The following is a 17,102-nucleotide window of genomic DNA, read 5'->3' as shown; positions in this document are numbered from 1 at the left end:
ATTTCAATTTTGCACAATTGAAAGTGTTACTACAATGCCATTGATGATACAGTAGCTAAGGCACTTAATTCACAATGAAACAGTTGTAAGCTTGAGTGACCTGCTTTGCCATCACATTAATCCATCAATCATATGAACATTTTTTTAAAAATTGAGTATATGCCTTATGGGAAAGAAAAAAAAATCTAATTCTAGAGGAAGGGAACTTCTTGTTTATCAATGGCCAAGGTGCCAAGTGTTGCCATCTTTTGCCAAGCTCTAAACCAAATGGAGTGGGATCATTGCGTGAGTTTTGACATTCACTTTTCTGCTGATTGGAAAGGTTAAATGAATGTATCCACATTATGAGGCATTGACATATGTGAAGAAAAAGGTTTGTTACTTTAAAAAAAAATAGTCTTTTGGACTGTGTTTTACATCTGAGAAATTCACATTTAACTCTATCCAATGCTGGACTGGTTAATTCAAAAACAGAGAAGTGGAAACTTTAAAGATAATTTTGCACTGGGAGTAGCCGCAAAAAGATGCATGAAGATAGAAGCATGGGGGAAAAGGACAGATGAAAAGTGAAGGTGCATTTCACCGTGTAATTTGTACATATGCAGTAACTGCATGGAAGAAACAGGCCCAGAACGTATTATATACATCATATACTGCGTGACATAACTCATCTGAAAGCTGGGCTGGATTCTCTGGTGCCACCAGCCGTGTGTTTCTTGGCTGTGCACTGTTTGCTGGCTGTGGGATTCTGCCTTCCCACCACTTGTCAATGGGATTTCCCATTGAAGCCACCCCACACCACCGGGAAACCCGTGGGCAGGGATGCACGGCTGGTGGGAAAAGCAAATCGCAACGACCGGAGAATTCCTGCCTTATGATGATGTTCCAGTCTTTTCTACGCAATTTAATATAATTTATGCATACATGTATGATGTTATTTCATTTATGTTTTGAAGACATCAACTCTTAATATTGTTATGCGTGGATTTGGGGTAAATGCATGGTAATTTGTGACAAAGTAGATGATCTGAGTGATCAAAGAATTGGGATGAAAGCAGAAAGGATGATAGTGCCGTATAAGTGGTGGAGTATTCTTACTTGCATATGATACTGATTGAATCATTGGCCAGGATTTTCCTATCTTGCTAAGCTGGGTTCCTCCAAGGTGGTTGCAACAATGTCTGTTGAATTCAGCGAGATGAGAAGATCCCACCGGTGGGAAAGCCATGAAAATTCCACCCTAAGTGATGATAATGAGACAAAGTATTTTCACTCGAACGTTAAAGCAAAATACTACAGAAGCGGATATCTGGAATAGAAACTTAAAATGCTGGAAATACTCAGCATGAGAGGCAGCATCTGTGCGGAGAGAACAGTGGCACAGTGGTTAGCACTGCTACCTCATAGTCCTAGGGACCCAGGTTTGATTCCGACCTCGGGTGACTGTCTGGGTAGAGCTTTCCCATTCTCCCCGTGTCTGAGTGGGTTTCCCCCAGGTCCTCCGGTTTCTTCCCACAGTCCAAAGGTGTGCAGGTTAGGTGGATTGGCCATACTCAATTGTCCCTTAGTGTCCAAAGGTGTGCAGGTTAGGTGGATTGGCCATACTCAATTGTCCCTTAGTGTCCAAAGCTGTGCAGGTTAGGTGGATTGGCCATGCTAAATTGCCCTTTAGTGTCCGAAAGTTAGGTGGTGTTACAGGGTAATGGGGATAGGGCGTGGGATTGGGCCGAGGTGAGGTGCTCTTTTGGAGGATCAGTGCAGACTCAGTGGGCTGAAAGGCCTCCATCTGCACTGTAGGGATTCTATGATTAATGGGTGGGATTCTCCGGCCTCGACCATGGTAGGACCCATTGTGAGTGAGAACGGAAAATTTGGCATTCCAGCCAGTACTGCATTCACTTTCAGCAGCAAGGGAAAATCCCAGCCAATAAGGATGGAAAATTTCGACCAATGTTTCAGGTTAACAAATCTTTCATCATATTTATAGTATTTATAAAGGGGCTTTGCCGTTCTCAAAATTCCATTCGTCCATAAGTAAAGAATAATATCAGTGACTATAAGACAGAATTTAAGAGTAACGAGCAAAGTGAAACAGAGTTTCTTTCCAATAGCATAATGAGCTTGTGGAATAAACTACCACAAGAGGTGACTGATTTTGAAGACAATTTAAATGTGTTTCTAAAGAGAGAAGAAATAGTGGGATATGTTGAGTGGGAAAGCTGTGATCGATCGAAAAAGACAGGCTTCTTGAACCAATGATGTTTTCCTGCTCTTAAACTATCTGCGAGTCGCGGACATTGGAGAAGTCCATTGACCTCGGGCGGGATTCTCTGGTCGTCGGGTGTCCGCGGCCGGAGAATCTCGCCCATAGAGTTGTACAGCACAGAAAGATGCCTTTTGCCCACCGTGCCTATTCCGGCCATCAAGCACTTATGTATTCTAATCCCATTTCCCAGCACTTTGTCCATAGCCTTGTTTGCTATGGCGTTTCATGTGCTCGTCTCAATGTTTCGTAAATGTTGTGAGGAAACTTTCATTTTACTTTCCGTCTTTTATGCATTTGATTTGTTGTACCCTAGTTTCTCATCTTGTGAATCTTTCTTATGACTTCTTCACCAAAGTAAATAAACCTCCATAATCTATTGCCTATTTTACAATAATATGTACTTTACATGTCTTTGAAAGAACAAATGATAGCCAGTGCACAGTAATAAAAAGTGAGATTGTTTTTGGTCCTTGTACTAAAGAAATTAAATTAGTCCAGTTGTATATGTCAGTTAGAAAAATGTGCTGTTATTGGAAATCCCAAATTTTACAGACATCTTCAATAATTTATATTGCTTTTATATTAAGCTTCAATGTATATATAGACAAAAATTAATGTACAGTTAGACAAATATTGACAATAACTCAGGCATCAGACCAGCTCTCGGCCTTCCTGGAACACTGAAGTAAGAGTTACAAATATACTTCTGCTGATAATCAATTTTGTCTTGTGCGTATCTGTGGCTTATGGAACAAAAGCAAGTAAATGAAGTTGAAGTACAGATCAGCCACGATCCAAATGAATAGCAGGATTTATGCTGGCCTATAGACACTGCAGTGTCCTGGGAGCGTAATCATGTTTTAAGAAAGGGAAGCGGAGAACGTCAGGGGCAAATCCGGGATTTGAAGTGACGAGAGGGGGAAACGTAATGCATGCCAGAAAAAAAATGGGGATATGCCTCTTTCTCCACCTTCCCCTGCCTGGTAGATGTATCAATAAGACATGGATTAACATCAGAAAGTAGAGCTCTGAGGTGATGGAAAGACATGTTTTAATTACCTGCAGGAGGTTTTCTGCATGTTCTGGTGCACTTATAACTTACTTTGGGCTCTTTTTAATGTTATGAAGGAAGCACTGCTTCCACCAGTGCTCATAATGCTGTCAGTTAGTCACCAAGGAGTGAACCTGCAAACAAGAATCTAAACATGGATATGCAGCAGACTTTCATTGCCAATCTTCTTTTAATTATAGTTTGCATTGTAAACTGTTGGTGTAATTTGGGTCTATTGTCTGTGTGTCGCACTATACACATGTCAGTCTAATACCATTATAAGACTGCTGTCTCGAATATGACAGCAGCCAATGTGTTAAATTTAGCACTGAATACTGAAATAGTGAAGCAGTAAATGTAACTTTTTTGGGAACATATAATATTTACAATACATACTCAAATTACAGGCGGAAAATAGTAATGAACTCACATTGACAGTGAATATTCTTTATCACTAACACTAGTCCATTATTTAAAAATTGTTTTTTTTAAAAACGTTCCCAATTAAGGGGCAATTTAGCATGACTAGTCCACCTACCCAGCACATCTTTTTGTGTTGTGGGGGTGAGACCCACGCAGATATGGGGAAAATGTGCAAACTTCACGTGGACAGTGACCCGGGGCTGGGATCGAACCTGGGTTCTCGGCACCGTAAGGCAGCAGTGTTAACCACTACGCCACCGTGCTGCCCCCACTCAGTTAATTTTGAACAATATTATAATGACACGCAAACATTCATGCTTGATTCAGTCATTTTGTTATCCAAATGTGTGGGTATGTTTTGAATAGGGAGGCTCCAGATAGTGCAGCACAATCAATTTAATATTGTTTCTTCCAGATCAGAATTTACATTATAACAACAATAGTATCATTTATGTTATTGTGAAGTGAGTTGTAAATAAGTTACTTTCAGATTTTTAATTCTAACATCCTGGAATGAGTTTGAATGAATCCGACAGGCAAGTTTCCATTTCTACTTTTGGCTTACTAGAAATTATTTTATTATGGATAATGCCAATGACACCAGAATCTATTATTGCTTGACTGGTGGACAGACTGATGATATGAAGGGCCTTATGCATGAAATTCATTTATGTAGTCAAATATTATTTGACTCAAGTGCTTCTTAACCACACTGGTTTGTTGCAGTGGGTATAATAAGTCAAATGTATGCAGATCCAAAGAAGAGGGAGAGACACAAAGCTTTGGATGATGTTTTATTTATTTATTATGTATTTGCTGTAAATGATGAGGTAGTGTTTAAAATTCAGAGAAAGCAGTGCTTGGAGTCAATTCCAGATGTGTCACGGTGGCCAAACTATAATATTCAGGTGTTGCACTAGAAAGTGACTGATGTAGCAGTAGTGCTTTGGAATGGACCTCTGATGCTAAAGGTCCAAATAAACTACTTCATAAATTAAGTAACAGTTTGAGGCTTTGATGTTAGAATGTAAACAGCAGTAACTGCATTGGGTTTTCTGTCTGGTCTTGTTTACTTTCACTGATGACTCTTCCTTCCGCAAGGCTGCTAACTGTAAATTTTTTCACAATATATGCATGCCTAGGTTTGGGGAAGACACAAGGCAAACACAATGAGTTTCCATGCAAGGAATGTGGTAAAGTCTTTAACCAGCCCAGCCACCTTAGGACCCATTTGAGGTCACATACAGGTAAGAGCTGTAGCATTAAAATCATTTACCAAAAAAGATAAGGCAATAGGGTGCGCTGAAAAATTCTGTTTTAAACTACACAGAAACCAAAAAGATGCACATTTCATATACAGTGCCCCTTAAACTCCCTACTTGAATTTCCCTTCTATAAGATTTAGTTGAGTACTACTTCTGAACTTCACAGTTCATTCCATCTTTGTGAAAATGTTTGAATTTTTTAGTGTATGACCTGTTAAATTTGCATTCATTTTATTAATGTTACAGAAGAAATAACAATCATATTGATCCATAAAATTGCTGTTTTCCTGTGTAAAGAAGGCAGTCCTGATCTTCAGCATTCAATCACCAAGTTAATCTCGATGTAATTGATTAACTTAATCACGATTTGATCATTTTAAACTTAACTAGATTTAAAGTGTGATTGACCTTATCAAGAACTGAACACCAAATCTAATGACCAATGTGTATTGCCCAGGATTCAGTTCAGATTTCACAAATTTGATATTTGAAATATGCATTTAATATATGCAAGCAGGGAATATCATAAAATGCTAAATATAATTAAATGAGGTGTTTTGTCACCAAATGTCTGCATTACCTACTTCCAAGAAAACGAGATTTAATTCAAATGTTCAATTGAATATATTTACTTAAGAATTAAATAGAGAACAATCCATTAATTTACCTGTTTTTATTGCCCCAAAAAAGTCAATGACTCGGAATTTTGCTTCATGTTGGGAGAGTATGGGACATATCCTGGCTCCTCCAACCCAACCCGGGAGACAGAGGCCTGGGAGGTTGGGTTTTCATTCCTGGGATAAGCGGGGGCGGGGGAGAGGTGGGCTGGATTAGAAATTAGGCCTACCACTCCTGGAATTTGGGCAAAGGCAGCTACATGCAGGGTTGGGCTGGCTGGAAGGGCTGCCTTGATGTTCTAACACTTTGTTGAAGTTATTAAAAAATTACTGAAACAAAAAAAAGGCCTCCAGATCTCACTTCTCACCCCCCCCCTCACACACACTCACCATACCCCCACCCATGCCAAACTATGCCACCTCATGGCATATGACCCATTATGCCTCTCTGCCCATCCCCATGGCTCCTCATTTCCCAAATGATAACCCATGCCCCTCTACCTGCTTGTCATAGCCCCTCATATCCTTTATGCTAACTTAGTGCTCACTGATTTAATAAAAAAATATGTTGAAATTCCTTTAGCTTTTCTTTTATGAAAAGAAACATTTCTAGTCTCTAACCACTTGGAGATGTCAATCAAACTGCTCACTTAACTGACACCCCATTGTAATCATATCAGGTTGTAAAATCAATAATGCAGCACAAATACAATAAAGATAACGCTTAGGCCTATGTCAACAGCTTTGACAGTTCCAATGAGCCTTGAGAGTTCCAATGAGCTTTGCCAGGTCTTTGGCAGCTTTGGTAATTCTTTGACACCTTAACAGTTCCTTGATTGCTTTGAAAGTTCTTTGACAGCTTGACAGTTCCAAAAGAACTTTGACAGTCTTTTACAGCATTGACAGTTCTCTGGCAGTTTTACAGTTCCAATTAGTTTTATGCATAATCATGTCTACTTTTAATTCCAAATGGCACCTGACCTTCAAATAGTGTCTTACTTCTCCCAAAGGGCGACAACATCCCAAAGATGTGCTGGGCCCATAACCAAAGGGTTCCCTTATCTCTCCAAAGGGGTAACCTGGATCTACAAGCAAATGCGCAAGGTTCACACCTGCTCCTAAAAGGTCAAATCTGCATGCTTTGTGTTTCAGCCGCTTACCTCTTCAAAATCAGACATGAGTGGAGGCATCTGTTGACTTATATAGGTAGCTGCCTCCGGGAATCACGGGTGTGCAATTTATAACCTGCCCCATTCCCAGCCCTCAACCCTTTAAAAATGGCAGAGGCAGGGTTCAGGGTGGGACTTATGAATTTGGGCCTATACTAGCATTTTCATGCAACGGGAGAGCCTCTCCATCTGTGTGAAAATACCTCCCTGATGCCTGCTGCAGTTTGTCTTAGTTTGTTTGAGTCCCCTGTTGTCCAGAGTGGTCGTAATCATTTTTGAATATCTTTCTGTAATTTAGCTTTCGCAGTTATTCATTCTCTCCTCACAGTAAATGATTTAACTAGACTTCTGCTAGCGACAATTGTTTGGGGAAGTAAGCTGTCAGAAAATATATTTATGTACTTACAGGTTCTGTCCAGGGTTTCAGAAAAGGGTGGGTCAAACCTACCTGGCACACAGCGCTGTTGGGACAATTACTATGTCACACTGATATCTCGATTAGTATCTGATTCAGACCATAGGCCACTGTGGTTAGCTTCCCCTACCCCCACTCACCCCATGCACATTAGTGATTGCAGTTGTGATCGAACAGGGTGAAGATGATAGTTGACATTGGTGCTGAACAGTTATTCCAGGACAATCTCCTTCCAAACTTATTGCTATGTCAGAAATGCCAGATTTAGGATATAACTTGTGCATACCTTTGAACAAATGTATTTCCAGTTCTATTGCTAGCACATGGAACGTTTCTTGTACTGAAGGGAAACAGAAACTTTAAAGATTCATGCATGGCCTTAAGTTAGGAAATTAACTTCTGATAGTATAAGTCAGGTTGCTTTAGCGGATGTGAATATGATCGCAAAATTATAAACTGCAGTGCCTAATTCCTATTTTTGAAATCTAGATTAAAATCCATTGTAATATCATAATACAGTTTTAGAAATTAGGCTTTGAGAACCCAATGACAACCATGGCAAGAATAGAAAATAAGGAATGTTGTGAATATTTCAGTGTTTTTTTTTTGGCAAGGATTTCAAATGGAAATAATTTGCATCTCCTTACAAAATGACAAAGCCTGGGTTTCCAGTGGTTTACATCTGTCCCATTTACGTGCACACAGAAAACTGAATGGAAAATTAAAGGTTTCGGACATCCTGGAAAGTGGAGCTCTCTCACAAGAATGGAGAATGCCTGGCAGGCAACTGGGTCTAATTTACTGAGGAAACCCCTGCACAATTATAGAGTTGTATGTTGGCTATTGAGTAAGCCATAACTTGCTTTAAGGATACACAGTGATCCAGTTCAATCAAATGCAGCATTGAACAAGTCGACAATTGACTAGATGGTCATGAATTAAAGACCTTTCTTCATTAACCTAATTTGTGCTGCATCACTGCAATCCTTACAACTATTCAAATTGATTGAAGTATGTCTGTATCACTTTTGTCATTGTTTATTTGGAGTTGAGCAGGCAATTTAGATGGTGCTGCCCCTTTTAAGATCAATTGTTTTATATCGAAATCTCTCAAATGCTCAAATACACTATTTTTGTTTTGTGAGGACATATGTATTGGCAAGGATGTAACAGTAAAAGAAACGTCTTCATCACAGTAATAAATGCAACACTCAGATGCACTGGTTAACAGGTTCTTTAGGACAATTAGTATAATTTAAAGCATACATTGGCTGGATTACTCAGAGAGAAGTCACAGATACACAAGCTCTGCAACTTTGGTGTAATGTAATTTCAGCTGTCGGAGGTATAAATTACCAAAAGATCCACAGGAAACAAAGCAATTTGTTGTGGTTTATCATCACCAGTAACCAAGATTCATTTGTCACTTCCAAAATGCTGCACCATTTTCTCTTGTAGCCATGAGGAACATTTCATTTGTAGAACTATAATACTGACCCAGTTGCTGTAAGATAGATTATCGATATATATATCTATATCCATTTATTGTGGGCTAAAATGCCATAGTGTCTCTATGTGAGTAAAGAGACAGGATGTGGTAATGTTCTCATTCTATCTGAAGTGTTCTTCAGCAACAGAGCCACACATTTCACACTGAAGAGTAAACATGAGTTCTATTAATAAGAACAACTGTATTTTCCTGGCTGGCACATCTCTTTTAGATGTTATCATAATTTCAACAAAGCTGTAGGATCAGTATAAAATTGTGGTAATCAGAAGAGTTTTGGTTTAGGTACTATACCATGAAATATGCAAAAACATTACCACAGCAAGTCCACCAGCACCTGTAAACAGAAATGACAGGTTAATCTTTTGGGTGCCAATCCTTCTTTAGAATTTGCCGTTTTTGTTTTTAGTTCAGATTTGGAGCATTTGCAGTCTTGTTTTAATACAGATCCAATCTGCATTTTCTTATGCCGTTACCAACTCAAGAGCATTACATGAAAGCTGGTAATAAAGTCATCAATAGTGCATCTGGTCAAGCAGACATTGCCATTGGATTGATATCTGTATTCACTTTGAAATTCAAAAGCATTTTGTTGTCAATAGCTAACTTGAAAACTAGATCCAGATGTAAATCATTCAGAAAAATGTAACATTTTGAGTGCTGGTTCTTTGAACAACACATCACAGGACTAGTTTATTTTGAACAAAATTATCTTCAGTGAGATTAGACACATGGATAATAAACATAAGCGCATGACTAAACTTAATTTCTATTATTGAATCCAGTAAAACAGCATTCTTCATCTTTCATCATAATTCACTCATTTATATCCCAAGTCTTAATGTAATATGATTTTGGTTCTTTTTAATAAAAGCATCCCATGTGATTACGAACAACTTTTTGTTAAGTGTGTTACACGAGGTGTATTTGGAACCATTGTTGTGGTTCCTTTCTCCCCAAATTTCTTCAGTGCACCCTCTGATTTTGCAGCTTTTACATGAATGAGGAAAAAACCTACAGGACTAGGATGGGATTAACAGATTTTAGGAAAGGGGGTTGTTCTGTATTTCAAGAAATGCAAAATGTTCCCTTATTTTACCACATATATACACTGATTGGCGATTATGTTAAGTTAACCTTTCTGGCAGCTTAGTTCTGGGATCAGATCAGCCACTGATTTTCGCAAACAGTATACATGTTACAGCATTGTGAATGGAAATATAATTCAATCTACTCATGGGATTCCATTGAAGCTATAGTGGTTGTGCAGTTATCCTAAATTATAACGGATTTAAAAGCAAAACCTTGCAATAGCATAGATAAGACTGAAGACCTTCTGAAGAAAATTGCTCTCCCCTGGCATCTGCAAAGAGATTTTGTGAACACATTTGTGGATCTTTACATGCATTTCATACTGGGAGCATTTTTATTAGAGAAATTGCTTCCCAATAATGCTATAACATTACAAAAGCAACCCTTGTGTATGGTCTACTTAGAATTCAGTAACAATAACATTAGTTTTGTCATTAAAAACTAGTAAAGTAATAGATTTAATCTTTAGAAATTAAGTTGAGTCTGGTGGGTGGCGTGGGTCCTGAGGCAAGGCCTGGTGATGAGGGAGAATCTTGGAGTAGATGAACGCCTAACCTGGAAAGGGGATCAGTGAGGGAAGTGCCACACCCACACCTCTCCCACTCAAGGCCCGAACAGGGAAAAGTGCTGGACTTCCTCTCCATCTGAAGAGCCTCAATTAAGACAAGGGCAGGTGGGCAGCAGGGATGTCACCATGTAATATTACGGGCCTCTCACTTGGACTCACCCACAGGGCTCCATAAAGCTTCTTGCCTGGTGTTACACTTTTGGCGGGGTGAAGATGGTTGTGGAAATGGGGACAATTGTGGCATAAAACCAACTGGACAGAAGCGGAAAGAAATCTGATAATGAAAGTAAACTTAATTCTTACTGGGACAAATTTCTACTTTGGGTCCAAGTCAATTCTAAACAATTATAAGCTGCAGAAAATCCCACATTAAAAATAAAATACAAATGAAGCTGATTTAGTTACATATTGACACCTTTTTAAATCTAACCTCATTCACATAATTATTCTCAGAACTAAGTGCAAATTCAGATGATTCCAATGTGGACGAGGAAAGTTTTGGCTAAATCATATTTCAAGGTTTGGGTGTGAATTAATGGAGAGCATTCTGATAGGAAGACAAAGTTTAGAAGAAGACATAAGTATCAACCAGTAAAGACAAGTTTGGGATTGACATTGGGAAGTACTTTTCACACAGTGGTGAATACAAGATTGGCTTTCCAAGTGATCTGATGGTATCAAACAATCTGAAATTACTCAAGAAAGAATGGATGGTGTGATGAGAAAACCATAGGTTTCTATGAATAAGATAGTTGTATAACTTCCATTATCCATACTTGTAGTTCCAATTTTAAAATAGGCCTCGAAAGTAGAAATGGAACCGGTTTCTAGAACACGACTATTTTACAAAATCTATAGAACACGACTGTACTGTCTGATGTTATTTTATTTTAGAGAAGCTGATGACACAAATGGACATTTTTAACATGGATCATTGAAACAAAGTTTTGAAGTACATGCATCATGTGCAGGGTAGATGCTGAACACTCAAATTAGTTTGGGCGCAGAATACCTGAAATTTGCATATTATTGATTCTGAGGTCTGAGCATAAAATTATGGGGCAGTCAGCGATTGGAGGGGTTCTTTTTAAGTTATTGAGATTCAACGGCAGACAAAACCTGTCAGAATTTTGTTACAACTGGACTAGCTCAGAAGGTGGCTGGGAAAGTCTCAGTAAGATCAGCTTGTTTTCAGCTGTAGTTTATCGTTTAGGTGTCAAAGATGGAACTGAATTTTCAGCCTGCTTGAGCTATGCTTTTAGCTCCATAGAGATTCCACATTTGACATCTAAACAGTGAGTATTGCAATTATACAATTATGGGATGCAATACCATTTTGTTGCAAATGTAGGTGTTTCAATGGTAATTTAATCTGCAATTATATAATGGTAAGTGCTGTCGGTGCTTTATCACACTTCATCGCTTTATTTGAGAATATTTTGACCTCTGATCCCAGATATTTGACTGGCAATTTACAAATTGCACTGTCACAGGAACCTACTGTCCCACAGGGATGCTGGAAAGCACTGAAGTAGCACACTTCTCTATTCATGCAAATTTTCTCCTTGTTTCTCCCTCTGTTAAATGATTTCATGGGCACCTGGACACTTTGTAGCTCCTGCAATGACAGCTTTTGAATTTAGAAACCAGGGACAAACATATCACTGCAAAGGGTTCTGCGATCCGGGAGGAAAATGAAAATGAATAACAAAAGTAAATATCAATGATAGTCTTCTAATTAAATGGCAAATTAAAACTGAAGTTTTGACAATGCCTGTTATCAGTAAGATGATAATGGCCGGTAATCTGCAGCGAGAGCAAAGCAGTGAAATCTGTGGACCTCAAAGAAAACTATTTGCAAGGTCTAGCAATCTCTGTGACAAGAATATCTCTGTCTTCATGTTCAGTTGATTGTAGTGTAGATTAATGGAGATTCTGAGCATGGAGCTGCAATGATGTCATCAAACTGCCCAAGTAGCCAATCTCGTTAAAGAATTTTCACAGACAGTCAAATAGGAAATGAAAATCCCTAATAATGAATCCACTTTTTAAACATTTTACAGAGTGTGAAATAAAGATTGGGACATATGAATGGGGTTAAGGTAGTAGTGGAAATATCAAGAACAACTGAAACAAAAAATTAGTTAAAATATAAATAATCATAATGGAGAGATTTAACAACATTCCACAATATTTTTCAGGGTCAGGTCAGTTGTTCATCAGTAGTTATTACTCAGTTCAATGTTAAAAAATAGTTGCACCTCATTGAACAATGTTTAAATTTTTATAGGGTGTCTAACAATGATATTATAGTGGTTGAGGGAAGAATCTCACCAGATCAATTGATTTCACTGATTATTAGCTGTGAAGGCTGGGGGTCCACAGTGCAACTTGTATTAGATCAGTGAATGACATACTGTAACTTCAGGATTTCCATATTTGCACTTAGGCTAAATTCTGACATTACGGTAAGACCCTGAGGTGTAAAGATGGTGAATATTGACGGTTCACCAAAAATCCTGAAAATTTAGGGCCTTTGTTAAATTATACTTATATTTTTATAGCACTTGCAGCCCAAGTTAGAACCTTAAACCTTCCAGTATAAAATGAAAAAATATATTTGTTATCAAACCATTAATGTGTAAGCTGTAAAGTCCTGGGGTTGTCCCTGCACCCTGAATAACACATATCAATGAAAAAAAGTGGAGTATTATAAGTTTACCCATCGTATCATCCATTCAGCCTTGTGGTATTCAAGGCTGCTTACTGTGTGTAGTGTAGTGCATACATCAATGTTCTAATTGAATGCAATGGTAACACAGTGCTTACAATACAAGCTGTGCTCTATGAACAGGTGCACAACTGGTGCAGCACTGGTGTGATCTCTATGTTCAAGAATAGATGTAATATTTTTGTGAATTTAAAAGGACAGAACACAGTTGCTGGTAATGCCTTATAATTATAGCAGAATACCTGCCACTACAAAGTTGAGAAGTTGTAATCTCTATTGTTCATTAAGTCTCTGTACGTGTGCTAAAGTTCAAGGACATTTGGCAAAAGTAATTCTCTTCAAAAACACAATATGGACCTCTGGGCCCCTTGTTAGCATTATAGAATATACCAGCCTGCAGCTTCCCAAGTCAAACACCCGCTTTGTGTTGTGACTTGATGAAGGATGTGCCTGTACTTTGCACAGACATGGGCAGTGACTTTTCCTTTGGTCCAAATAGTACAACTCATTGATTGATAGCTTGTTCGAGTGACACAGTTCGTTATTAAGAATTTTGGTAACTGCTATGAAAACTGAACCAGCATCTGTTTCTTGTAATTTTAAATCTTGAAACCAGTTACTGTATATGTGTTTGACTGAGCTAATTTCTATTCACAATATCCTGCAATGAGTAAGTGGAAAGCATTCTTAATATAAAACCGGAGCTTCCTACCTTATAAACCTAATCTATAAAGTGTATGAAAATTAAAGCCATATTTTTCTCCAGATTTCTGTTAAATTCTTGCCATTTGTCAGTACAGTACATTTTTGTAATTTATTACCAGTGTTTATCACTGTACTTTCTCCATTATATGTTTGTTGAACTGTGTGATTAGCAACCTGTAAATCTATTTGGAAGGATCTATAAGATATGCTGCCACCCGTTTTCTTGACTAAGTGTATATCAGTACCAGTCTGGGAGAGCTGGTTAGATTGGAAAGCACCTTGCCTAGATCTTTCTCAAGCTGTAGTCAGTGCCTGGTAACTTTTTTTAAAAATTACTTTTAGTTTTTAAAGGGATATTTTAAAATAGAATTCTTATTTGTTAATATGTGCAGCATAACAAGTATTAGCAGCTGTTTATTTTTCCCTGTGTTCACTTGCAGAGAGAATATGGCTTTAAAGAACAACAGGGAGAAGTTCAACTTGCGCATTTTCTGGTATGAAATGAGCTGCACAAAGCCCCAAACCAAATTCAGCATTAGGCCTCATTTGAATGATAAAGGTGAACTGTGGGCACCAATTGGATCTCTCACTCCAGTTCGCCTGCTGCTCAGGGGCTGACAAATTCTGATAAGCACCAGCTAGGAGAACGGTCCTGTAAGCACTGCCGCTCCTGCTGGCTGCTCAGAAGTGTGTCTTTTAAAACGTTTTGTGCCCATTTCTTGAGCAGCCTCCAGCAGTCCCTTTAAGGTCCATTAGTTTGACTGTTGAAGACCCGGTGCCACTGGGCAGATTTAGCAATCAAATTTAGCGACTAGGCAAGCTCCACCTATCTGCATTGAAGTTCTGCAACCAAGGTTAGGCCTCCAATTCGCAAACGTAAGGCACCTAGCATCCGTTTCAGATGGGCATTCTGGATATTTATAAGGTATATGCTTCCAATATCGTGACCCGCTTGCTTCCAGGCTAGCTTGGATGCACAACATGGTCCCCTAAAATGTGCAAACCCAGAAATCATTTTATGCCTCAAAAACTGGTGAAGGTGAGTTGAATTTCTCCCCCAATATGTGTTACATGTGTTTATAGGGTGATAAAACCTGAACAAGTTGCTTTTATAAAATTGTTGAAACTCAGTATGATATGTAGGTTAAAACTGAATAATAGTATTAAAAATGTTTGGCAATGAATGATGGGTAATTAGTGGTTTTGTGCTAATAGTCTGACACTGCACACCCAATCACATATATTTTCTGAGTCTTTACACAGCTACAGAGATACACATGAACTTATAAAGTTTCTGAGAGTTTCACTTGTCTTGCTTTAATATCAAAATAAATATGGAAAAAAAAATAGAAACTCAGGCTGGCCATTGTGGCTTATCCACAAAACCAATTATTAAAACCACAACAACACTCTTTATCCACTAAATGATGCAGTGAAAAATCTAACTTTAATCCATGTTAATAAAATCAATTATGTTTTGAACAAATCACCTACTAAGCACAGTTAAGATATGTTTGCATCCATTGGCTTGGTGAGCCTTTATTTCAATGATCAAATATTAAATTTCATCATCTTTCAACTTACACATTTGGAGAAGAGTCCTGTTTTCAAATCTACTATATTATTACTAATTTGTTATCAGGGAGAAAGACAGTCGCCAAACTCCATAATGTTCTCAATTCTGATATTAATTCTGAGAATCTTTATGCCAGCAATTACCATATAAGCTAACCTTTGAACTTTCAAACAACAATTTTATTTAAAAAGTTGATTTATTCATAAGTAAATAGAATGCAGTGTGACTAAAGTGCAATGGTTCAAGAGGCAATTATTAGATTTATAAGTACAAAAGCCTCAGTGTTGCAGCTTCTAAGAGCTCAGCAGTTACTGTACCTTTCAAAACTAGTATGTAACCATATCTGTTTTAAAAGAGTGATTCATATTACTTCCAAAGCATGAGAAACTCTTTCTCGTCCCCACCACAGGAAACTCGAGCCTGAATTTAATGAGCTTCAATTGGAATGTGGCCTTTGAAAAGTACTACATTTGAAAAGTTGGAACATTAAATTTTGTAATGATGTAAAACATCTTCAATTTTTGACAGGACAATGGCACTTATTGTACTTTATGGGTCCAGTGGTGATTCAAAGGTCACTTTTTGTATGACTTCTCAGACGAGGGCAACAGTGAATGAAAATTAGATTACAAGCGTGGAACTGTTTTATCTATCAGTTTGGAAAGCAGCACGCTAATAAAAAGACCAAAGAAGAAAGAGACTTAGAGCAAACAAGCAACAAGAAGTTAAACAAATGTAAAGGAGATGAGTGAGCAAGATGGATGAAAGAATGTCTCTGCGTTTCTTACTTAAGTTAGCCATTCACTTGTAATTGTATAGTAAATGAAATATTACACTGAAGAGATTGTTCCAAAAATGCACTGTCCAGCTTCACTCTCCTTTGCTTAATACAATTAATACATTTTGAAGAATTGATCTACTTTTGCTGCTTCAGTGGTCATCATTTATTGGCTCTGAGCTGATAAATGGAAAGCATTTTTAAAATTCTATCCTGGGATGTAAGCATGGCTGGCAAGGCTAGTATTTATTGCCTATCCCTGACTGTCATTGAGAAGGTGGGATGAGCCACTTCTTTAACTGCTGTACTACACCCACAGTGCTGCTAAGAAGGGAATATGTAAGAACATAATAGGGGCAGAAGTAGACCATTTGGCTTTTCAACCATGTTCCACCATTCAATATGATTATGGTTGATGTATAGCCTTAAATCCACTTTCCTGCTTGTCCTCTCCCTCCACTCCCCAGCTCCTTGACCCCCTTATTATAAATCTGACCAACACAGCTTTGAATATATTCAATGAACAGCATCCACTGCTTGCTAAGGCAGAGAATTCTAAAAATTAACAATTCTTTGAGACAGGAAATCCCCCCCTCGTCTCCATCTAATTGGAGACTCTTTACTTTGAAGCTATAACCCCTCGTTCTCCATTTCTCCTATGAGGGGAGAAATTCTCTCAATAACTAGCCCACTCAGAATCTTAAATGTTTCAATAAGATCAGCTCTCATTCTCCTATGCTCCAATGAGTACAAGCCAAACCGCTCATTCTTTTCTCATAGCACAACCTGTTCATCCCAGGAGTCAACCTCATGAACATTTACTGAACGGCCTCCAATGCAATATAGCCTTCCTTAAATAAGGAGACAAAAACACCACAGTACTCTCAGTGTGTTCTACCAACTGCCTATGCTGCTGTAGCAAGACTTCAGGGGTGGGAT

General features: G+C 38.2%; 1 protein-coding gene across 13 annotated transcripts in view; it reads left to right on the top strand.

Moving 5' to 3' along the window:
- The window catches only part of znf536 (zinc finger protein 536), a 666,926-nt gene that overhangs the window by 480,361 nt on the left and 169,463 nt on the right, over positions 1-17,102 (top strand). For 7 of the 13 annotated variants that reach the window (XM_038806596.1, XM_038806598.1, XM_038806600.1 and 4 more), the window contains one exon: positions 4,883-4,987. The exons of 2 other annotated variants lie outside the window; for them this stretch is intronic. In XM_038806596.1, the coding sequence (XP_038662524.1) occupies positions 4,883-4,987 (105 nt within the window). Of the gene's footprint in view, positions 1-4,882; positions 4,988-6,632; positions 14,994-17,102 lie in introns of those variants that run through there. 4 more of the 13 variants (XM_038806603.1, XM_038806607.1, XM_038806606.1 and 1 more) reach the window with 4 other exon arrangements.

This window comes from Scyliorhinus canicula, chromosome 9 (assembly GCF_902713615.1).
Source record: "Scyliorhinus canicula chromosome 9, sScyCan1.1, whole genome shotgun sequence".
Lineage (NCBI taxonomy): Eukaryota > Metazoa > Chordata > Chondrichthyes > Carcharhiniformes > Scyliorhinidae > Scyliorhinus > Scyliorhinus canicula.
The sequence above is the reverse complement of the archived record's forward strand: the minus strand, read 5'-3'. Positions and strand labels throughout refer to the sequence as shown.